The sequence below is a fragment of the Sorex araneus genome, chromosome 10 (assembly GCF_027595985.1).
Source record: "Sorex araneus isolate mSorAra2 chromosome 10, mSorAra2.pri, whole genome shotgun sequence".
NCBI classification, from domain to species: Eukaryota; Metazoa; Chordata; class Mammalia; order Eulipotyphla; family Soricidae; genus Sorex; species Sorex araneus.
In genome coordinates, this window is record NC_073311.1 from 47,948,319 (window position 1) to 47,972,326 (window position 24,008).

General features: G+C 41.6%; 1 protein-coding gene across 2 annotated transcripts in view; it reads right to left on the reverse strand.

Annotated features, from left to right (window-relative positions):
* CRY1 (cryptochrome circadian regulator 1) overlaps positions 1-24,008 on the reverse strand; it is a 59,184-nt gene that overhangs the window by 1,091 nt on the left and 34,085 nt on the right. Inside the window, exons 4-12 of one of the 2 annotated variants that reach the window (XM_055118515.1) lie at positions 21,979-22,163; positions 21,356-21,444; positions 20,100-20,240; positions 19,346-19,657; positions 16,122-16,273; positions 15,711-15,913; positions 15,325-15,420; positions 8,669-8,740; positions 2,838-2,969 (exon numbers count right to left, since the gene is read on the reverse strand). In XM_055118515.1, coding sequence (XP_054974490.1) covers positions 2,872-2,969; positions 8,669-8,740; positions 15,325-15,420; positions 15,711-15,913; positions 16,122-16,273; positions 19,346-19,657; positions 20,100-20,240; positions 21,356-21,444; positions 21,979-22,163 — 1,348 coding nt within the window. In that variant the 3' untranslated portion in view covers positions 2,838-2,871. The remainder of the gene's footprint in view (positions 1-2,837; positions 2,970-8,668; positions 8,741-15,324; positions 15,421-15,710; positions 15,914-16,121; positions 16,274-19,345; positions 19,658-20,099; positions 20,241-21,355; positions 21,445-21,978; positions 22,164-24,008) is intronic. The other variant, XM_055118517.1, reaches the window with a different exon arrangement.

Genomic DNA, 24,008 nt, shown 5'->3' on the forward strand with positions numbered 1-24,008 from the left:
CTTGCATGTGTCCTATCTCGATTTGATCCCCAGCACCATGTAGAGGGCCCCATGGTGCTTAGAGATCCCTGGGTGCAGAGCCAGGAGTAAGCCCTGAGAACCACCAGGTGTGGTCCCCAAACTAAACAAAGTGATAATATTTTAGAAATATGGGCTATTGGGTTGAAGAGGTAGTATAGTAGTACAGCAATAGGATGCTTGCCTTGTTTTATTTTGGTTTTCTTGTTCATTTGTTTTGGTTTTTAGACCACACCCACCAGTTCTTGGACTGGAGACATAGCACAGCAGGTAGGGCGTTGCCCTGCATGCAGACAACCCGGGTTCGATTCCTCTGTCCCTCTCAGAGAGCCCGACAAGCTACCGAGAGTATCCTGTCTGCACGGCAGAGTCTGGCAAGCTACCCATGGTGTATTCGATATGCCAAAAACAGTAACAACAAGTCTCACTATGGAGACATTACTGGTGCCCATTCGAGCAAATAGATGAACAATGGGACGGGAGGACAGTGCGGTGCTACCCACCATTTCTCAGGGTTTACTCCTGGCGGAGCCCCAGGGATCAAATGCGGGTCAACAGCATGCAAGGTAATTGCCCTACGTGCTATACTATTGCTCTGACCCTAACTTTTTAAATTTAAAGATCACTGATTTTGATAACCATAAAAATGAGTGCAACACTTTGACAGACTCATTTCCCTGTCAAAAAGTTGATTTGGATTTTTAAGCACAGAGCCATGTGGGGACGCTCCTTTCCGGCCCTGTGTGAGATCGACCCCGGAGGCAACTGAACCACTTTGGACACGAGCGGCGCCCCCAAAATGCCTCCAAACTGTGTGCTCGGAGCTTCTGGCCCAGGCGCTGCCGGCGGAGTATGGTCTTTTCTCTCTCAACTCCTTCTTTTTGAATGCAGCGAGGCTATAGCCGGTTTTTAGACTATGCAGGAAGCCCGGGAAAGCCGATGGGGCTGGACTTCCGGATCCGCCCTGTGCCGGCTGACATTTAAGCGCAGAGTCATGTGGGGACACTCCTTTCTGGCCCCGCGCGAGATCGACCCCGGAGGCAACTGAACCACTTTGGACACGAGCGGCGCCCCCAAAATGCCTCCAAACTGTGTGCTCGGAGCTTCTGGCCCAGGCGCTGCCATCGAGTGATGCAATTACCAAAAGAATTTTCCCTGGACTTCATATAGAAATCCAAAACCGCGCGGCTGCGATAGATGACATTAGGCTGCTGCAGCCGCTCGACCTAATATCTCTTGATTGTCAGCAACGTGTAAATGTTCCTTTTTGGCAGGACTTACCGTGGGGGGAAACTCCAAACAATAGTACTAAGTTTTTTGTTGAAGGGTAAAAGATTGTAGCGATAGAATTTTAGGCAGAATTTTCCCTGGACTTTATATAGAAACCCAAAACTGCGCGGCCGCGGCAGCCTAATGTCATCTAATCATCAGCAATATGAAATGGTTCCTTTGTAATGGGTTGGACTTTGTGGGGACCATAATAGGGTTAAAGTTTGTAGCGACGTGTAATTTCTGGCTGTACTTTCCCTGGACTTTATACAGAAATTCAAAGCCTCGAGGCCGCTGCCATGGCCGCGCAACCTATTGTCATTTAATCATCACCAATATGAAATGGTTCCTTCTTAACGGGTCGGACTTTGGTGGGAAATCCTAAGAATAGTAAGTCTTTTGCTGAAATATTGAAGGCTACCAAAGTGGTAGCCATCTCTATAGACTGAACTAAGCCATATCCCCACGCCGACTGAGAAGAAATATCCTTCTTTCTCGGGAAGAAACGCGGCGTGGCATTAACCATAGTATGATTTCCATTAAGCTGACATGGACCTGGTGGCGTGGGAATGGGATACAAGGAAATAAATTATTATGTACTTGGAACAGCGGGATGCTGGTGGAATCTCGAGCCGGGGCCGATACCAGCGTATTACTTTTGGTTCCAGAAACTGCTTGCAGACATTCTACCAGACTATCAACTAAGCCAGAGCCCCACGCCGGCTGATGACGGGAAATAATCATCTTTTTTGGTTTGTTTTCCCTTTGTCAGGCAGCGTGGTGATTACTAAACAGGCGTGATCTCGGTGGCGCGGGACGAGGGGGGAAAAAAATAGAAAAGTTATGTAACAAACAGTGGGACTTAATATCTCTACATTCTCAGCAATGGAGAGCCATCAAATGCTTCCTTGACAGTGGGACTGTCTTCTCTTTTTTGGGGGGAAACCCTAGCAACAATAGTGAGTTATGTGTTGAAACATGGACTGTAACCAAGATAAAGCGTAAACGAAGTGAAACTTATCACTTACAAGGGCGGGGGCTGGGGGGGCTGGGGGGGCGGGAGGTATAATGGGGTGGTTGGTGATGGAATATGGGCACGGGTGAAGGGAAGGGTGTTTGAGTATTGTATAACTGACATAATCCTGAGAACTATGTAACCCTCCACATGGTGATTCAATAAAATTTAAATTAAAAAAAAAAGTTGATTTGGTATCACTAAAAATATTACACCTCATACTCCTATTTGAAGGACTGGAGTGATAGCAAAGTGCTTAGGGCGTTTGCCTTGCACATGGCCGATCTGGGTTTGATTCCCCCGCCCCTCTCAGAGAGCCCGGCAAGCTACTGAGAGTATCCCACCCGCAAGGCAGAGACTGGCAAGCTACTCGTGGCATATTCAATATGTCAAAAACAGTAACAACAAGTCTCACAATGGAGACGTTACTGGTGCCCACTTGAGCAAATTGATGAACAATGGGATGACAGTGCTTATTACTCCTATTTGAAAATAGAAATCAATTTATTTTGGAAATTATCTTAATTACACATACCTCAAAGAAAGATATACAGCGCTGAAACAGTTGCTTAGTTAGTCGTCTGTCGCTGGACTTTAGGACTCTGCCTGTCCTCTTCCTGACTTGGACGTTTCCCACTGCTGAGACCAGTGCATGAGGAGCTTCTTCCTACACATTTAAAAAATATATGTTTTGCAAGAGGTTCTTGGGATTGAGAGGGAGTACACTGGTGATGGGTGTGACACTGGAGTTATGGCATTAATAACTTTTTATGAAACCATAGTGTCTCTTGCCCCCACGCCTGGTTGTCTTCACCCTCGGAGTGGGTGGGTTTGAGTTTCCCTCCCCGCCCCGAGCAGAGCCCAGCAGCCAAAGACCTGTGGAACCCAGCCACAGCCATGCTCAAGGCCCCTCTCCACACATTCGGACAAGCCTCACGCATGAAGGAACCAGCAGAGGAACTCAGGTGTGCGGGACCCGGGGCTGAGATCTCCAAGTCTGCTCGGATCAGGACTGGGCCTCTTGTGCCCAGATTCCCCATTTTCCAGTAGCTAGGTGGTCACACACATTCCCCATTTTCCAGTAGCTAGGCGGTCACATCCAGAAACTACCTGCCCCCCCCCACCTTCCCATCCCCGGCACCGTGTAATCCCATTAACGGCCAACATCCAGAGACTATAAAACCAAGTTCCCGGAAGTGCCGACATCTTATAGCCTAGTTCTCCCTCTGGGAGAACCTGGCAAGCTACCAAGAGTTTCTTGCCCGCATGGGAGAGCCTGGCAAGCTTCCTGTGGTGTATTCATACACCCAAACCAGTAACAATAATGGGTCTTATTCTTCTGACTCTGAAAGAGCCTCCAGTGTGGTACCATTGGTTGGGAAGGATGAGTAAAGAGAGGCTTTTAAAATCTCAGAGCTAGGACGAATGGAGATGTTACTGAGACTGCTCGAGAAAATCGATGATCAATGGGCGGGATGATGATGATGATGATGATGATGATGATGATGATGATGATGATGAAACCAATAATAGTAGCACTGTCAACCAGAGATTCTCAATTTAAAAAATTCAAAAAATATCTGTGTTTTAGGCTGAAGAGATAGTTTAATGGGCTGGAGTGCAAAATTTGTATGTAGGAGACCAGGGTTTAATCTCAGCATATGAGGTTCCCAGAGAACTGCTGGGGGGTGACTCCTGAACACAGAACTTGAAGTAGCCCCTGACCATTGCCGCTCAAAATAAACAAAAAGCATATTTGAATAACTTGAGAGCCCAGAAGAGAGCCCAAACATATATGGAAAATAATTCATAACAAAGGATTAACAAGCATGGAATGAAGCAAGAAAGTGTCTTCAGTAAATAGGTATTAGAAAAACTGGCCAGGGATATGCAAAAGAATAAAACTAGACTATAATATTGTACCTTACATAAAAACTAATTCAAATACATTGGCGACCTAGCCCAACGGGCTGGGTGCATGCTGTATGTGCAGGATGCCAGGTTTGTTTCCCCAGTATCACACCCCCACCCTCACCCCCCAAGCAGAGAGGCAGGAGCAGCCAACAATCACGGCCAGGCGTGCTCCCCCTACAAAGCAACAAAAGAGGGTCCAGAGAAATAGCTCAACAGACTGCATGCATGTTTAGCATGAAGGAGGTGTGGATTCAATCTATGGCATTGCATGGTCTCCTGAGCACTGCCATGAATGACCCCAAACACTGAGCCGTAAGTGGACCCGCAAAACCAAACCAAAAAGGACTTAAGACTTGAATGTTGATGTCAACCATAAAATACTTTGTGCAAGACATAGATGACAATGCCATAAGCAAGAAACAGAAAAACAAAAATGATTTGTATAATCTTAAAATTCTGCAAAACTTAAGATACAACTGGGCTGTCTCTAGTCCAGCATGTAAGGTTCTTGCTTTGCATGCAGCGGCCTGGGTTCCATCCCCGGCATACTGAGCCTTGTCAGGAGTAATCCCTGAGTGCAGAGCCAGGAGAAAGCCCTGAGCGTTGCCGCGTGCACCCCCGCCCACCAAAAGGAGAAAAAAAGGAAGAGAAAACTTAAGATACAATCATGAAAATATAAAGACAATCTACTAAATAGAGAAAAGTATTTTAAAATCACTTTTCTGACATGGGGTCTAAAATATTGTACCAAATATACAAATCACAACAAAAAGATAGCCAAGATAGAAAAATGGACCGAGGATTTGAACCCGTATTTCTACGAAGATGGCCATTAAGCACATGAAAACATTGTGTATCATTTCTTACTAGGAAAATGTAAATCAAAATGAGGTAATACTTGATATCAGAGTGGTTACTATAAAAAAGACAAAAAGTCAATTCCCTCAACCATTGGCAGCACAGAAAGAAAAGCCACTGCTTTCTTAAACAGGAGTGGGTTACAATTAGAGAAATGAGTTAGCCCTGTCAGCCAAGACCCACATGCACCCCAACCCAGCAGACCCAAGAAGAGAAGAAAGTAGCAGTTTTGCATCACTGACTGGTGCAAATGATGACAAACTCTTTGCAGTCATCCTGTTTTCAGGGGGAATTAATAACCAGGAACCATACACTGCTACCCACATCTGCCCCAAACTAGACCTTGACTAATACTATTCACATAGCACTTAAAATAATGAAGTGGAAGATTAATTTGCACTGATGGATTACCAAAAAAAAAAAAGTCTGAGAAGGATTCCAAACACAGAAGAACTCTCTATACTCCCATGAGGAATTCAAAGCAACAAAGAGTAAGCTGCACTAAAAAGAGAGAAGAGCTCCAATGAGAAAAAGAGAAAAACTTTAATCAGAAGGCATGGAACTGAAGAGCAATTTTGGAGAATTACGACCCACAATGATGGAACAAGCAGCAGACTAACAAAAGCAAGAGGGCTGAGTCAATGTGCAGGGGACAAGAGGCAAGAAACAGTCCAAAGAGAAAGATGTGGACTGGAGCGATAGAATAGTGGGTAGGGCGTTTGCTTTGCATGTGGCCAACCTGGGTTCAATTCCCAGCATCCCATATGGTTCCCCGGAGCACCACCAGAAATAATTCCTGAGTAAAAAGCAAAAAAAAAAAAAAAAAAGGAAAAAAAGTCAATTTTAAAAGTGGGGAAGGGGCCAGAGAATAAGCAGGTAGCAGATAGCAAAAAATACAAGTAAGCACTTTCCTGTCACGTGCCAACCCAGATTCAACCCCTGGCACCTATTGTATGGCTCCAGGAATGATCTAAATGCAAAACGGGGAGCAAGCCCAGTGTTTTCCCAAATACCCCCTTCACCAAAAAAATTAAGGGAGGCCAGAGAGTTATCATAGTGGGTAAGGAACTTGCCTTAAACGCAGCCAACCCAGACTCAGTCCCTGGCACCACATATGATCCCCCCCGAACAAGAGTGATCCCTGCGCACAGAATCAAGAGTAAACCCAAGGAACAGTCTGCTGTGGCCAAACTCCCTCTACAAAATAAAGGGTTAGGTATGCAGGGGAGAAATGAGACCATAGATAGTTTCTCAGCACTGCAGGGTGTAGTCCAAAAACAAGACAAAGAACTAGAAGTTCCATATGACCCAGTAATTTTCCCCATGGTATATATCTCAAGAACATTAAAAGAGGGGCTGGAGCGATAGCACAGCAGGTAGGGTGTTAGCCTTGTACTCGGCCAACCTGGGTTCAATTCCCCTAGCACCGCCAGAAGTAATTCCTGAGTGCAATTACTTGCACTCTTGTAAATAACCCCTGTGCAACACTGGGTGTGACCTAAAAAGCCAACAACAAAAATTCTTCTATTGTACTGTAGCACGGTCATCCCATTGTTCATCGATTTGCTCGAGCGGGCACCAGTAACGTCTCCATTGTGAGACTTGTTGTTATTGTTTTTGGCATATCAAATACACCATGGGTAGCTTGCCAGGCTCTGCCGTGTGGGCGGGATACTCTTGGTAGCTTGCCAGGCTCTCGAAGAGGGAGGCAGGAATCGAACCTGAATCGGCTGCATGCAAGGGAAATGCCCGACCTGCTGTGCTATCGCTCCAGTCCAAGGGTATTTAAGTAACCAAAATTATTCAGAGAAAGAAACCAATGCATCCGGATGCCACGCCAGGCAGTCTTCACCGGGGCAACTTGGGGGGGGGGGGGCGGGTTAAGTTTCCTTCCCCGCCCCAGCAGAACGCTGACAACTGAAAATATCCAGAATCCAACCGCCACCATGCTCACAGCCACTCTCCACTGGCTTGGGTGAGCCTCACCCATGAGGGAACTTGCAGAAAAACCCAGGTATGTGGGACCCGTGACTGAAATCTCCAAGCTCCCTTGGAGTGGGACTGGGCCTGCTCCCTCCAGCTCCCAAGTTTTCCATTAGCTTGGCAGTCACACCCACAAACTGCCCCTGGTGCCATATAATCTCATCAATAGCCAAGATCCAGGGACTCAGAAATAAAGCTCCCAGAAGAGAGAGACAAAGGCCTTACCCATGAGTGAATCTGCTCTATAATTGTATTCTAAATTTCAGAATTCCTGGAGCACATGGCTGCAAATGTGGCCATACAACTTCCCTTACCCTATCCCACTGATGTACCAAGAGTAGCACACATTTATTTCGGTTTAACATACATGTTTGTTATCTTTCTTTCTTTCTTTTTTTTTTTTTTGATTATCTCTTATACAAGGGCTTAATGGTTCTAGGATGAAATACAACAATCTTCACACACTTTCCTCTTATGGTGGTGGGAAAGTGCAATGGTGGTGGGATTGATGTTTGAATAGTAAATGCAATGAATTATTGTGAACAACTTTATAAAAAAACAAAATTTTAAAAAAGAAACCATTGCATCACTCAAATGTGGAAAACAAATTTTTTTAAAAAATGAACACTTTCTTCCCCTCCTCAACTCCCCCCCCCCAACACACACACCTCCTAGGGGTCAGAGAGATAGTTAAGGGGTTAAGACACTTGTCTGGCACACAGCAAACCTCTGCCACAGCATGGTCTCTCAGCAATGCAGGCTGTGGCCTCCAAGCACAGAGCTAGGCAGTCCCCTAGTATGCCAGATGCGGCCTCAAAACCAAACTAAACCGAAACAAACACATACTTTGACTATGTAAGCAAAGCAGTGGATAAGAGAAGGGAGGAATGGGCAAGGAAATAGGTGAAATGGTAGTGCAGACACCTGTATAAACTGGCACTGCTGGGTGTGGCACTGGTAATCTCAGAGCACAAACTGAGTCCTGGTGGGAGTGGTCCCAGGCCCCCTCCCTCAAGCATGCCACGTGTGGCCTCTATTAAAAAACAGAAGCCCGTGTTTTCTCTTGAACATGTATCTTTCTCTCCCCTCTCACTTCTCTAAATTTCTTTCAGTAAGAATTGTTTTGTTTCACTAAATTTAAAAAGAAAAAAAGGGAAGGGGGTGATTGGAAATCAAATTAGAAGGTTCAATGATATGCAAAAGATGGAAACTAAATTTTTAATGGCAAATAAAATACAGTATAGACCAATGCTGATTTATAATTTTTCATACCTGAAACCTAAAGATTAATGTCACTGTCACTGTCATCCCGTTGCTCATCAATTTGTTCGAGCGGGCACCAATAACGTCTCTCATTGAGAGACTTATTGTTACTGTCTTGGCATATCCAATACACATGGGTAGCTTGCCAGGCTCTGCTGCGCGGGCTCGATACTCTCGGTAGCTTGCCGGGCTCTCCGAGAGGGGCGGAGGAATTGAACACAGGTTGGCTGTGTGAAAGACGAAAGCCCAACCACCGTGCTATCGCTCCAGCCCATAGATTAATAAATGAAAAAAATGTTTGAGATATGAAAGATAGGGAGAAAACATGCTCATATGTTTCATTCTTACCTTGTTTTAATAAATGAGTTTGCTGACTGTCTCCATAAGCATAACGTAAAATACCACTCCCTTGAAAGTAACCTGATGGTATTTGAAACACAGTAAAATTACTTAAAATAAATTCCAAGTTATATGTATTAAAACTACACTCAGTATTTGTACTTAAGTTTATGTTTTTAAGACTAAACTCAATCTTTTATGTGAATAAAAATTTATCACACAACGAAATCAGGAAAATTAATATAGGTTCATAGGAATGTTGACTAATCAAAGGCAAATCAATGATAACCTTTTTCTTAAAAACACACTTCTTTGCTGACAATTGGGACAACAATCAGGCAAATGACAGTCAAACAACTTAAGTCACACAAAGTGGAGGAAACAGACAATGTAAACTGAAGCTGAACTTATTACCATCAACTTTTCTCAAACAATGTTAATAGCAGATTGGGTTGTCACAGAAAAATAGGTTTTAGAGAACCGTGTATGTCATTATGTTCAGATAAAGGAAGAAGAGAAGCCTGAGGTCACACCCTGAGGTGTGGCCTCATGGTCTGAACAGGACAATATACTTGTTTGCCATTGATTTTGTAAAAAATTGTTTTATTTAGAAAAATAAGGGGTAGGGAGAAGAGAGAGAAAGTACACAATGCAGGTAGTGATGCTCCCACTTACTTTAATTACAATGAAATTTTATGCTCACCAACTTCTATTGTATGAAGAAATTCGCATTAGGAACTTCTATAGGTGAAGGGATAAAGCCACACCATAAATTAATTATATTCCCTATAGATAATTTAATTCATATAATTTTTAAGTCTCTAGTCTTTCATCCATAGTATGGTTTTGTCTACACTGAAAATCTTCAGTTTGGGAACCTAAGAGGCTAAAGGTCAGATAATGGCAAATTCTCCATTGAATCTCCTACTCTCTTCCTGATCTATCTGAGAGCTTCCTTGAATGGTGATATTTTCAGCATGGGGCACTGTACAACATAACATAAAACTTCACACAACAAAGTGAACTTATTTTTATATAAAATGCAAAAATAATGGTTAAAGTACTGCTTACATATTAGTAAGTTAGAAAACAATAAAAATAAAATGCTGTTCGATCATTTACTTTTATCCCAATTATACACACACACATATACAGAACTAAGGTTAGGGCCGTAGCTTGATGGCAGAGAGCATGTCTCACATGTAAGAGGGTCCTAAGTTCAATTCCTGGCACCAAAACACAAAACACTAGGGACAAAGGACAAAGATGAGTCAGGTGCTAGGATGAAGCTGATAAAGGATTGTGTGGGGACACTGAGGAAAGAAAATGTAATTTTATCGGTAGATTCATAATGGTAGCCCTTAGGTTATCATAAACTATATAATTTAATTTTCTCAATTTCATTAATTCCTCTTTCAGTTCTAAGATAAATGAGATTAATCTCAGAAACAAAATACGAAGCTAAAGTAGCTATACACACAAAAAGAGTACAAACTATATAATTCTGCAAAAGTTCAAAATAATCAAAATTTTAGTGTTACAAATCAGGAGGGTGGTTCTGAAAGGCTTCCAAGATTTAAGTATATATCATAAAATACTGCATGTTTATAAATTTGTGAAGCAAAATTATTCCAGTTTAACTTGGAATTATGATTACCTCCAAATAATGGCTACAGACTGGAGTGCACTGAGAAAGCAGTGTGTACTAAGTGGACCAAGAAAGGAATAGATGGCTGGAGCCTGCTGCATCCTATACACCTGCTACCTGAGTGTCATCACACTGATGCATAAAGTTCTGTCCCTCAGACTCATATGTAGACATACAAAGCAAACTCAACAAATGATCTGATATAATTTGTATATGGTACTTTAAAATAGGAAGAGTTTACTTCAAACTGTAGAATACTCAGAAAAAGAACACTACTGAAGTATGTCAACATCAATGACAACTATTTTATTTTTGAGAACTAACAATTATCACAAACTGACTTTAACTGCTCTAAGTTTTGATAATTCCATCTGCCTTTGTGTTGTAACAAACAATATGAAGCAAATTTGTGTCTGCTAGGGGGCAGGGAGGAAAGTGGTGGGACCAGTGGAAGATCACACTGGTGGTGGGATTGGTACTGAAACATTCAATGCCTGAAAAACTGTATTATAAACAACTTGGAAAATCACGGTGCTGTATTAACTTTCTTTTTTTAAATGTAAGAGTACTGCTATCTATTTGTTCAGCCACTGATTAAGCTGACTGAAGCAGGCATGAACATATTACATTTTTTAAAACTTTTAAATTTTATTTTCATAAAGTTTTTCACAATAATTGTTCACATTCAACATTTCAACATTTCAATCCCTGCCATTATTTTGAATTTTCCCACCACCACCACCACCCATACCTGCCCATAGGCAGATGCTAAATAATTTACTTAGTATTCCTTGTTACGCATAGTACGCCAAGATCCAGAGACTATAAAACAAACAAAAAACCCCAAAAAACAAACAAAAAAACCCAAAGCTCCCCGAAGAGAGCGATGCAGAATCTTGCACCACAGAGCGTGGTAAGCTACCCGTGGCATATTCGATATGGCAAAAACAGTAACAATAATGGGCCTCACTGCCCTGACCCTGAACACGACAGGGACGAATGGAAATGTTACTGGTGCCAGCTTGAGCACATCGATGAACAACAAAACGACAGTGATACAGTGATACAGGGATGCATAGTATGAGATATCATGTAGCTGCAAAAGTAGCTGCACTCCTGAAATCCTAGAATTTTTTAATTTTTAGATATTTGGGGCCCGGAGGCTTCTCTGTGGTGTGCTGCTCTCTTCTGAGATTCATTTGTGAGTCTCTGAATCATGGCCATTAATGCGTTAATGGCTTGATTTTGATCTCTTTTGAGATTTATTGGGTAAGATTTATGGGACTCTGAAGCAAAGCCAAAAAATGAGCTGAGCAGAGGTGATTTGTGGGCATGACTCCCATATACCTGGCTTTTGGCCATTTAATTTCTTGGGAAATTTGGTCCCAAGTTGGGGTCCAGCCAGAGGCACAAAGGCAATTTTAGGGTATTAGAAAGCCTGAAGGCACCATCAGGCTGCTGATGCACTCACCCGGCAGGTACAGGATGACCTTCTGCGCAGCAACTGACAACTATTTTAATATCAAGAGAAACACATTCCAGCAATCAAATATTTTATTTCACTAAAAAGAGGAATGCTATCACATCTGCAGGAGAGGCTTAGTGATACAAATTTTATATACAAATTTTTTGCTACAAAAAGAGTACAAATTTCGAAGGCAATTAGACTTGGATCTGAATCCTAGATCAACTATGAACTATGAAGTCTTGTTTCAAGTACCTCAACTTCCTAGACTTATTTTCCCAATCAGAAAATGAGAACCCCTACTTACCCACTGCATCCTATACACCCTACTTACCCAAACGCTACTTACCCAAGTTGTGAGAATGTGGCAAAAAAAAAAAATCTCTTGGATTGTCAGTCAAATGTGATTGCCATTGTTCCTCCCTAAACTAATTCTTGGAGGAGAAGGGAGGAACACAAGGACTCAAAAGAATGCAGAGTATCTCAAAATTCTAAAAGGTTAAGATTTTAACAGTTTTATTTAATTTTGGTTTGAGGGTAACAACTATGGTATTCAGGAGCAACTCCTGTCACAATGCTTGGAGGTACTTCTGGTAGTGCAGGTGAAACCATGGGATACCAGGGATAGAGCCAAGGTCACCGCGCGCATTTCAGTCCACTGAGCTATCTCTCCATCCTCAGGGTTGTTATTTATATCAATTTTGAAAATCTGACTTTTGGGGTTTTGTCTTCCTTCCTTTCTTCCTCCCTCTCTTTATTTTCTTTCTCACATACAGCCATGCTCAGGAAGTACTCCTGGCTCTGTACTCAGGAAATTACTCCTGGCAGTGCTCAGAAAACCATGAAATGCCAGGGATTGAACCCAGGTTGACTGTGTGCAAGGCAAATGTTCATCAACTGTACTATCGCTCTGACCCCTGGGTTGTTTTCTTAAATAATGCATTCCTCAGGCCAAGATCAGTGGCAGGGCATCAGCTTTGCATTTATGTATGAAAGCCTGTGTGACTCCTGGCACTGGAAACTTAACTGCCTTGTTTTTTTCACTGTATCACTGTCATCCTGTTGTTCATTGATTTGCTCGAGTGGGTACCAGTAACGTCTCCATTCGTCCTAGCCCTGAGATTTTAGCTGCCTCTTCTTACTCATTTTTCCCGGCGACTGGAGACTCTTTCAAGGTCAGGGGAATGAGACCTGCTATTGTTACTGTATTTGGCATATTGAATACGCCATGGGGAGCTTGCCAGGCTCTGCCATGCAGGTGAGATACTCTCGGTAGCTTGCCGGGCTCTCCAAGAGGCATATATATATGTCCCTTTATGATGAAACTAAATAGGCTCATGCTATTTTTGGTTAAGCCTTTGGACACAGACAAAATGATTCCTATTTCTTATACATACCTGACTTTGACATTAATATCACATTAGTAAATGTGGCAACAAAATATTACATACAAAAATGCCACAGGCTTAATAGAGAAAATTCATTGTAAAAGAACTAGAGTATCTATACACAAGATATAATGAATCTTTTTTTTTTTTGCTTTTTGGGTCACACCTGGCGATGCACAAGGGTTACTCCTGGCTTTGCACTCAGGAATTACTCCTGGCGGTGCTCAGGGGACCATATGGGATGCTGGGGATCGAACCCGGGTCGGCCGCGTGCAAGGCAAACGCCCTACCCGCTGTGCTATCACTCCAGCCCCTATAATGAATCTTTTGACACATTCAAAGGGCCACTGACTACCTTAGTTGATAGACGAGGACTGGAGAAATAGCATGGGATAAAGACACTTGCCTAGCAACCTTATGGAGATCTCAGCCCTGGGTCCCACACACCTGGGTTCCTCTGCCAGTTCCTTCATGCGTGAGGCTTGTCTGGGCGTGTGGAGAGTGGCCTTGAGCATGATTGTGGTTGGGTTCCAGAGGTCTTTGGCTGGCGGGGCTCTGCTCAGGGTGGGGAGGGAAACAACCCGCCCCCCCTTCGAGGGGCCCCGGTAAATACAGCCAGGTGCTGGGGCAGGAGACTCTGCATTAGTCTCTTTCGGGGACTCGGGGCTGAGATCTTCAAGCCCGCTAGGATTAGGACTGGGCCTCTTCCAACCCAGATCCCCCATTTTCCAGTAGCTAGGCAGTGACAACCACAAACTGCCCCTGGCAGCCGTGTAATCCCATCAATGACCAAGATCCAGAGACACGTATACATAAGCGTATAAAAAATTTATCACAGCACATGAATGGCTCCTCCGTTCCTGAGCGACCATGATCCTGGAGGCCCACTAACTACTTTTGGCAACCAGCGGCTTCTTGCAGAAATGCCTCTAGACTGTGAACTAAGCTATGGTCCCATGCCGCTCCGGGAGGGGAAAGGTTTTTCTCTCTCGGTCTTTCCTTTCGCTGGCGGTGTGGCGACCTCCATCTTGTAGACCCCACTGAATAGAGGTACAAGCTTACAGTGATGCAACTTGTGGCAGAAATTTCTCTGAATTTAATTTAAAAATCCAAAACCTTATATGCTCTTCATTCTCAGCAATGGAAAACATATTATCAAATGATGCCTTTTTGGCAGTTCTGATTGCTGAGGGGAAATTCCAAATAATCATAGCGAATTTTCTGTTGAAATATTGAATGTAATCAAAGTAAAGAGAGATTAAAGTGAAAATCATCAGCTACACACACAGGCGGGGGAGAGGGGGTGGGATGGGAGGTATACTAGGGTTCTTGGTGGTGGAACATGTGCACTGGTGAAGGGATTGGTGTTTGATCATTGTATGACTGAAACTTAAATCTGAAAGCTTTGTAACTTTTTCTCATGGTGATTCAATTAAAATATAAAAATAATTAAATTAAATTAAAAAAAATCAAAATATTTTTGACAAAAAATATTTATCACAAATTTTATTTTAGTTTTTGATTTTTGGGTGACACCTGACAGTGCTCAATGCTTATTCCCAGTTCTGTGTTCAGGATTCCCTGGTGGAACTCAGTGGAGTGGACCATATAGGGTGCCAGGGATCCAACTCAGCTGTGTGCAAGGCAAGCACCCTTCTGACTGTACTATCTCTCCAGCCTCTATTACACATTTTAAAGATTTATTTTTAAGGTCATTATCAAAGTTTTTAGAACACTGTTTCTCAATTGCCATGGACATGACCTTAAAGAAAAATTCTCTTTAGAATTTTAGGAGACAATCAGAATTGTCTTCTGCTACCTAATTTTGGTAAACTGAATTATTTTAACGTATGTAAAATAAATCAAATTCAACATGTGCTCAGCCCTTAAAGACTTATTTTTTAAGACAGGTGAGCTAGTGCAGGGGTTAAGGAGCTTGTCTTGCATGTGGCTAATCCCAGTGTAGTCCTCTGAGCATCTCAAGTGACCCCTGATCATAGAGCCAGGAGTAGCTCCTGAGCACTGCTGTGGATGTGGCCCAACCAACATCCCCAAAAGAAAGATGTCTGAAATAGATACCACAGTTACCACAGTGAAATTAAGTGACAATATATAGAAATAAGAAGCTCTTGTTTCTAAATGAAGACATTTCTTTTTCACTTACTTCCACTGCTGCTGCAACCTGAGGCGTTTTCACCAGGAGAATACCCCATGAAGCCTCCATTCCCATTAGGGTTAGAAGGCACTGTTGCAAGAAGACCTAAAAGGAAGAAAACTCCCATTAAATTATTATCAGGAGACCAGAAAGATAGTTCAGAGAATAAGGCATTTGCATTGTACAGTTAACCTGGGATCTGATGCCATACAGTCTCTCCTGTACCCGGCCAGGAGTGATCCCTGAGCTCAGAGCCAGGAGTAAACCCTGAACCCTGCTGGAGGGGGCTCCAAAACCAAAATAAAGCAAACAACAACAACAACAAATTGATCAGACACAAATTCAAGGATAGGAACATAAACTGGCAAAGAAACAAATCAAAGACATTTACATACCTAATCCTCTGTATCGTGAAAGCTGCTGATAGATCTGTTTCATCCTCTCGATATTCAAACGGCTTGCCTCAGCATGGTTCACCATAGGCTTAGGATAATTAACTCCTATCAAACATTTGGCTACTTTTTGGATACCTTCTGGTGCATTCCAGGGATCATATATATATTTCGCAGGGAAACCTCTAAGGACAGGCAAATAACGCCTTTTGGGAGAAGAAAAATCATTAATAAAATGAACTATTAATAAATTATAATTCAAATCAATACCATTTAAGTGATTGTTTTTCCTTCCCTTTATTATTGCTGTTGCCCATTATAAGTGGCAAATACTTTAAACTTTGCTTGATATTTATGAAAAATTATTCCTGTACTAGCTTATTGCAAACTGAGTAATAATTATCCTTGGCTTACCTGATATAGTCACCGTTGGGATCTGTTCTCCTACCAAAACCAACAGGGCAATAGCAGTGAAAAAACTGCTGGAAAAAGGAGCTACAAGACAGCCACATCCAACTTCCAGCATTTATGCTCCAGTCTGCATCAAGCAATAATTCTTCAAATACCTTCAGAAATAATAGTAAACAGTAAGTCCGCACATACATGATTCAAAACAAACAATTTCAAGTCATTACAGATTAAAAGTCAAGGCAGAGAAAATCTTGCAGAGAATTGTAAAATTAAACATTCCAAAGTTAACTTCCCTATTTATATTCTGTTCTATACTTAAGTTATTTATGTACACTCTTCTATACTAATGTCTTTTGGGCATGACAAAAATAATCACCTTTATCAATCCTGTAAGTTCAGAGTGTTTAAACCTTATAGTTCCATTGAGAGTCAGACTGATTTTTTTTTTTTCTTTTTGGGTTCACACCTGGCGATACAACAGGGATCACTCCTGGCTTTGCACACAGGAATTACTCCTGGTGGTGCTCAGGGGACCATATGGGCATGAACTCTACATTTTTATCAAATTTCTTAATTGAATATCCGTGAGACAGACCATTACAAAGCTGCTCATAATTGGGTTTCAGTCATACAATGATCCAGCACCTATCCCTCCACCAGTGTACATTTCTCACCACAAATGTCCCGTTTCCCTATCACCATCCCCCAACATCTCACCCCTCACCCTCAACCTTCCTCTGTGGGAGCCACTTTCCTCCTTGCTCTCTGTCTCCTTTTCATTTTGTGCATTATGGTTTGCAATACAGGTGTTAAGAGGTCATGATGTTTGTTCAGGGCATTCAGTATTTTTATCGGGACAGTAAGGCTGGAGTAACTTTTTAATTGGTGGCAGTTTTGGGGTATGGATGTGACTGCTGAGGCTTCTGGAAGTACAGGGAAGTGGGGGATGTAGCTTTCTGACCTGAGAAAGCCTGGAGATTTAAGTTACAAAACCTGCATATCCAAATTTTCAGCAGATTATGTCTTATGAGATTGGTCATGAGAGAGTAGAGTCAGGTCAAAGGTACGGTGGCGATTTTAGATTGGGGGAGCAAGTGGCTGCTGGGAGATCTGCTTGGGCAGGCTCAAGGATGACCCAATCCCCTCTGATTTACCCCAGTCTGTTCAGCCTTGTTCGGATCTCAGATTAACTGCGGCTTTTGATCCCTTTCAGGATTTATTTATGGGTCTCTGAAGCAAGGCCAGTAGTACAGCTTACACGGTGGCACTGGAGTTGGTTCATGGGGGTGACTGCCAGTGCTTCCAGGAGTATTGGGAAGTGGGGGGAGGTAGCCCATCATAAGAAGCCTGGGGATTTCAGTCACAAAACCCGCATACCCGAATTTTAAGCAGATTATATCTTGGTATGATCTGTCCTGAGATGGTGGAATCAGGCTGGGGGTATAGTGGCGATTTTGGATTGTGGAAACAAGAGGCTGCCAGGGGCTCTGCTTGGGCAGGCTCCAGGCTGACCCCACACCCCTCTCACTTACCCCAGTCTGTTCAGCCATGTGAAGGTCTGAGATAAACTGTGGCTTTTGATCTCTTTTGAGATTTATTTATGGGATTCTGAAATAAGGCCAATGAATGAGCTTGTAGCTGAGCCGAGGTGGTTTGTGGGAGTGGCTCCCACATACCTAACTTTTGGCCATTTAATTTCTTGGGAAACTTGGTCCCAAGTTGTTGGGGCCCAGCCATAGGCACAGCGGCAATTATGGGAAGCCTGAGGCACCATCAAGGCACTGATGCAGTTGCCCCACAGGTACAGGCTGACCTGTACAGGTACAGGTGGCACCATATTCCTGAGTCAGGCTGATTTAATCAATGAGATGACTTCAGGCATATCAACAATCAGGCTTTCACCATTTCTCCTGTCTGATTATACTCTCCTATTTTCCAAAAGTGTGCCTGCACCGTGGGACCCCAGATGCTCAACCTGTTGAAAAAAGTATGATTCCCAGAGCCATACTGCCAGGGGGGGGAAATATGAGTAATATAAGTAGAATTCTAAATAGAATTTACCTTAAAAATCCTTGCAGTGTTTTAAGCAGGGAGAATATAAAAAAAATTATCAAAGTCAAGATGGGATATGATGGAGATTAAAGAAAGGGAGTGGACAGGGATGCAGCTCAATAGTAGAGCAGTTGTCTTCATATCTTGTATGTGTAAGGCCCTGGGCTCAATTTCTAGTACCATTAAAAAAAAGTTTACACTTTCAAAAAAGCACAAATACTATGAAATAAATCACCAACAAAGTCTTTAAGCACTGTACACTCACCTACATACAGTGAACCATCAACCATAATCTTTAAAAATGAACATGACTGAGTTTAAATTTGGAATTACTTGATCCAAAAGGGAAATAAAACATAAATTATTTTTAATGAATTCATTAAGTGTGTGCTACATATCTACCTCATGTACAACTCTGTACTAGAATATCTAAATACAATATATTTATTTTTTTATTAATATTTAAATCAGAAACTGCCCTTGGATAGGGGAAATCAATGATGCTGCAGAAGACTGATGCAAGTACTGTTATGTATATATACCAGACAGATGCTACAAAATGTAGAACAAATGTACATCTCATTTTACATAAAATAAAATTTAGAAACTGTGATGCTGTTGGGGACATAGGCCAGTGGAAGAATACATGTCTTGGATTTGATGAATGGTACTGAAAAAAAAAAAAAAGCTGTGATAGGATGATGATAAAAGAATTCTGTTTTAAGGGATATATAACATGGCCAGAAAGACAGTATAGGTGGTAGAAGCTTGCCTTGTACACGACTGAACTAAATTTAATCTTCAGCATCTTGCATGGCCCCCAAGCCCACCAGGAGTGATCCCCGAGAGAGAAATGAGGAGTAAGCCGTGGGTGTGGTCCCCAAAACAAAACAAAACAAAACAAGACACATAATACAAACTCACTATTTCTAAGATCTCTTGGGTGTGATAGAAATGATCACCTTTATTAATCCTGTAAGTCCAGAGTGTTTTAGGCCCAGGTATGATCCCTAGTACCATACTGTCAATCACCTCCAAAAGAAGCCCTGAAACATGCACTGCCGGGTGTGATCCAAAAGACAAATAAAAAAACAAGTAAATAAACTTGTAAAAATTGTTTCAGCGAAGTAAAGCCTTTCAAAATAATACCATATTCCATCAGTTAGAATATTTACCTTCATTCCTTCTTCCCAACTAATCCACAGGTCACCTCGTGTCAGGAAGCAAGCTACTGCATGTCTAGCTAAATGGTGAATCCATCCTTCCTGACGAAGTTGTGTCATGATGGCATCAATCCATGGAAAGCCTGTCCGGCCTTCTGCCCACTTTGCTAAAGCCTCAGGATTCTTATCCCAAGGAATCTGAACACAGATGGGGTTTCCTTCCATTTTATCAAAGCGTGGATTATTTGTTGCTGCTGTATAGAAAAATTCACGCCATAATAATTGTCCATAAAGTGAAAGTGGAGGGGAACTGTTCTTCTTTACCTAAGATTACAAAGCAAAGAAGGGTTATCAGGGGTGGAACGATAGTACAGCAGTTAGGGCATCTGCCTTGCACACAGCCAACCTGGGTTTGATCCCGGCATCCCACATTGTTCCTTCAGCCCTGCCAAGAGTGATCCCTGAGTGCAGAGCCAGGAGTAAGCCCTGAGCACTGCCAGGCATGACCCGATAAAACAACCAAATAAAAGAAGTGTTATTAGAAATATTCCATTTGGTTTGGTTTCTGGGTCATACCTGGCAATGATCAGGGGCTTCTCTCAGCTTTGTGCTTAGGAGTCACTCCTGGCATTCCCCAGTGCCCATGAGGTAATGGGAATTGAACCCTACATGCAAAGCATGCACTCTGTTGGGCTGTGTCTTCGGCCCACAAAATGTTAAATACTACTTTAAAACATAAGCTTCAGTTTTTTTTTTTAAATAATACCTTTTTGTAGAGATCTGTTAGTTTGAAGTAAAAAAGTCGACATGACAAACAACCAAATCGAAGATAAGGACTAAGTCCAGTAGGGCTAGCAAGCAGGGAATTTGCATTCATTCGAGGTCTTTCAAAGTTTGCTACCCAAGCCTGAAATGAAAACACAAAGAGAGAATTATAATAATTACTAATTACACTAATTACTTTTCATTTTAAAAGATTACTTTACATTTTAGTTTAAAGCTGAGAATGTTTCTTTGACGTTATATATTTCTTGAGAAATAAAATCTCAGCCACAAATGACATGTTTTAATTAAAAAACAAGAATAAAAGCAAAAATTCTAGAACTGTTCAGTAGGAAGCTTGGCACTGAGGCAGGAATGGTGTGTTGGGGGGGCGGGTAAGTTAGGGAAGGGAACACGAGAACAACTTTTGCCCACTTTTACTAGGGAAAAAGTGTTTCCACAGAAACAACTGGAGAGGTGAGGGGTGGGAGGGAAACTGGGAACACTGGTGGAGGATAGTGGGCATTGGTGAAAAGTCTGGTGTTAGAACAACATACTCCTGAAACTCAATCATAAAAATTTATCATTTTGACTGCAATTCACTGTGATCTAATAAAATTTTTTTGTTCTTGTTTTTTAATTTTTTTCTTGATGAAATTAAAAAAAAATAAGTGAATACTTTTTTGTTCTAGACATTCTCATACAGCACATATTATATGATGTAAATTACCTCCGAGATCCCAACTCAAGATGAATACCACCTTGAATCTAACTTTGACACTGAGGTAGTAAAGGTGAAGTAGGAAAACTATCCAAGCTTCAAAAATATGGTCAATCAGAAACTGGCTTAGATGAAAAAATAGGTAATATCATAATAGCAAATGGAGAAATAATCAGAAGAAAGGAAAAAGTATTTATTTATTTAGGGTTTTGGACCAAATCCAGCTCTGCTCAGGGGTATTACTAATGGGTCCACACTCAGGAATCACTTCTGGAACACTTGGGGACCATATAATATGTTGGAAACCAAACCTATGTTGGGACAGGTAAGGAAGATAATAATAATAATAATATGCTGCATTATCTCTCCAGCCCAGAAAAGGTTTTTAAGTGCAAAGATTAATTCTCAAACAACTAATCTGTGCCATTTTAAGCACTTATCTCTCAATTTCTTTTCAATAGTTTACTTCTGGCTCTAAGGTAATACATTATTTTTAAAAGCCAGTTTGGAAATCTGAATTATGACCCATATTATCATACTTTTCTTTCCAAATGTCTTTCCAAACGAGTCAGAGCTTCAGTTTCTCCCCCTGGCCACACTGCAGAGGGCAAGCCATCTGTATCAAAACCTAAATCAAAAAAGAGATGAAGACAAAAAAAACCTATTATTCTTCTGGGACTAATTCTCATTTAACCACAATAATAGAACAAATTTCTCTGCAAGCAAGCTGTAAGTAGCACAGAAATAAAGGGAGGATCTTGTACAAGGTTTCACATATGAAGGTTCATTAGGATATATATCTTAAAGTGATAACAGACTACTTAATTATAAAAATATACATTAGCACTTCTTAGGAGTTTTTTTCTGAAAACTTCCCGTATTTTTTTTTTCTTTTTGGGTCACACCCAGTGATGCACAGAGGTTATTCCTGGCTCTGCACTTAGGAATTACCCCTGGCGGTGCTAAGGGGACCATATGGGATGGGATGCTGGGAATCAAACCCGGATAGGCCACATGCAAGGCAAATGCCCTACCTGCTGTGCTATTGCTCCAGCCCCTGTATTTTGATCTTAATGCAAAATACTTTACATATCAAAACTAGAATTAGGATCTTTCTGCTCACACACTTGAAAGCTCAACATTTTCTTCCATTTATACTCACCTAGTTCTTCCAGGGAAGGGACACCATATTTCTCATCATGATCATCAGACAGAGGAGTTGTGCACTTTTCTATCACTTCTGAAGTAATTGTTTCCACTGGTATCGCTAATGGTTCCATTTTGCTAATGAGAGTCTGGAATCTTTTATAAGTAAGAGGCGGCTGTCCACCATTGAGTTCTATGATCCTATTATAAGAATCATTAAAATGTACTTAGTACTTGAAAGAGACAATACATTTAGACTGATAAGTTCTGAAAAGATTTAAAATCATAAAGTAAAAAAGAATCACTTAATTCTAGAAAAGGGGAAGAATAGAACAGAGGGGTTAAGGCACTTACCTTGCAAACCAGGCACTTCCCTGGTTCAAACCCCAGCACCACCTGGCCCCTCAAACACTGACAGGGGTGACCACAGAGCCTGAAATAGCCCCTTAGCAACACTGGGTGCTGGCTCAACCCCCCTGCCCCTCCCCTTAAAAATATAAAGGATTCTAGGAGAGTATCAGAGAGACTGCTCAGGGGAGTGCATACCTTGCATGCAGGAGACTCAATTCTTAGAAATCTATGGTTCCTGAACACCACCAGGAGTGACCTCTGAGCACCAAGTCAGGAATAGTCCCTGAGGATAGACAGTGACCCCAAAACCAATATCTCTCCTTGCCAAAATAAAGGATTCTAGGACAACATTAACTAGGTATATGACTGGGAATGCTGTTAAATGATAATCTAAAAATAATTCTCTATTTCCAAGACATTTGCTCTAAGTCAAAAATACACAGCATGCAAGTACTAAAACCTAAGACATGGAATAAGTGTGGCTAAAGGCAGTAACAACAAAATAACACATGTCAGAATCCAACTCTAAAAAATCTCTGATAATCAATAAAAAGGAACAAAAACAATATTCTACCAAGAAGCAGTAAGTCTCATTAATTAGAAATCTACATTCCTATAGTGACAATCACTTCTATTTTCTATTGTGTACATGACCGCTATTAAATATTTCAACATTTCTATTTTATGTACATATGTTATACACATTTATGTACATATTTTATGTATGTATTTTATCCATAAATGTGAAGTTTACCAACCAAGAGAGTTAATAAGTAAATTCACTAAGGTCACACAGCAGAAAACCAAGGTTTATTTGTTTATTTATTTTGGCTCTTTGGGTTATTCCCAACATGCTCAGGGATCAAACCAGGGTGGCTGCCTACAAGGCAAATGCCCTACCCACAGTACTGTTGCTCCAGCCCCCAAAGCTTTTTTTAAATCTACATATAGTACATCCTTCATTCTGTCACTGGATCGATAGCACAGCGGGTAGGGCATTTGCCTTGCACACAGCCGACCCGGTACGATTCTTCTGCCCCTCTTGGAGAGCCCAGCAAGCTACTGAGAGTATCTCGCCTGCACGGTACAGCCTGGCAAGCTACCCATGGCGTATTCGATATGCCAAAAACAGTAACAAGAAGTCTCACAATGGAGACGATACTGGTGCCCGCGGGAGCAAATCGATGAGCAACGGGATGACATCCTTCATTCTATCATATATAACTTTGTGTCAATTGTAAATATAGAAAGCAATCACCATAAAACTGCTCTCCTGTTTTTCACAAGTTTGCTTTGGCATACTTTGAGTTTGTTTATACTCATTTCACTTAGCATGATGCTTTCCATTACCATTCACTTATAAGCAAATTTCATGACTTCATCTTTCCGAATAGCTACATAGTATTCCACTATGTAGGTGTGCCAAGGTTTCTTTAACCAGTCGTCTGTTCTTGGGCACTTGAATTGTTTCCAGATTCTGGCTATTTTTCAGCTTCTCTCAAGTTAGAAAAACTGGCAAATAAAATGGCATGATTATTATTAAGGATATATGACTCTGATTTTATATGATTCTTGCCTATACGAGATGTTCTTAAAAACAGTTGGAAAAGTAGAATAAAATTAATCAGTCTGTCATGTTACTTCAAGAATTAGCTGTACTAACTTGATAACGATAATTGAAACAAACTTTAAAGG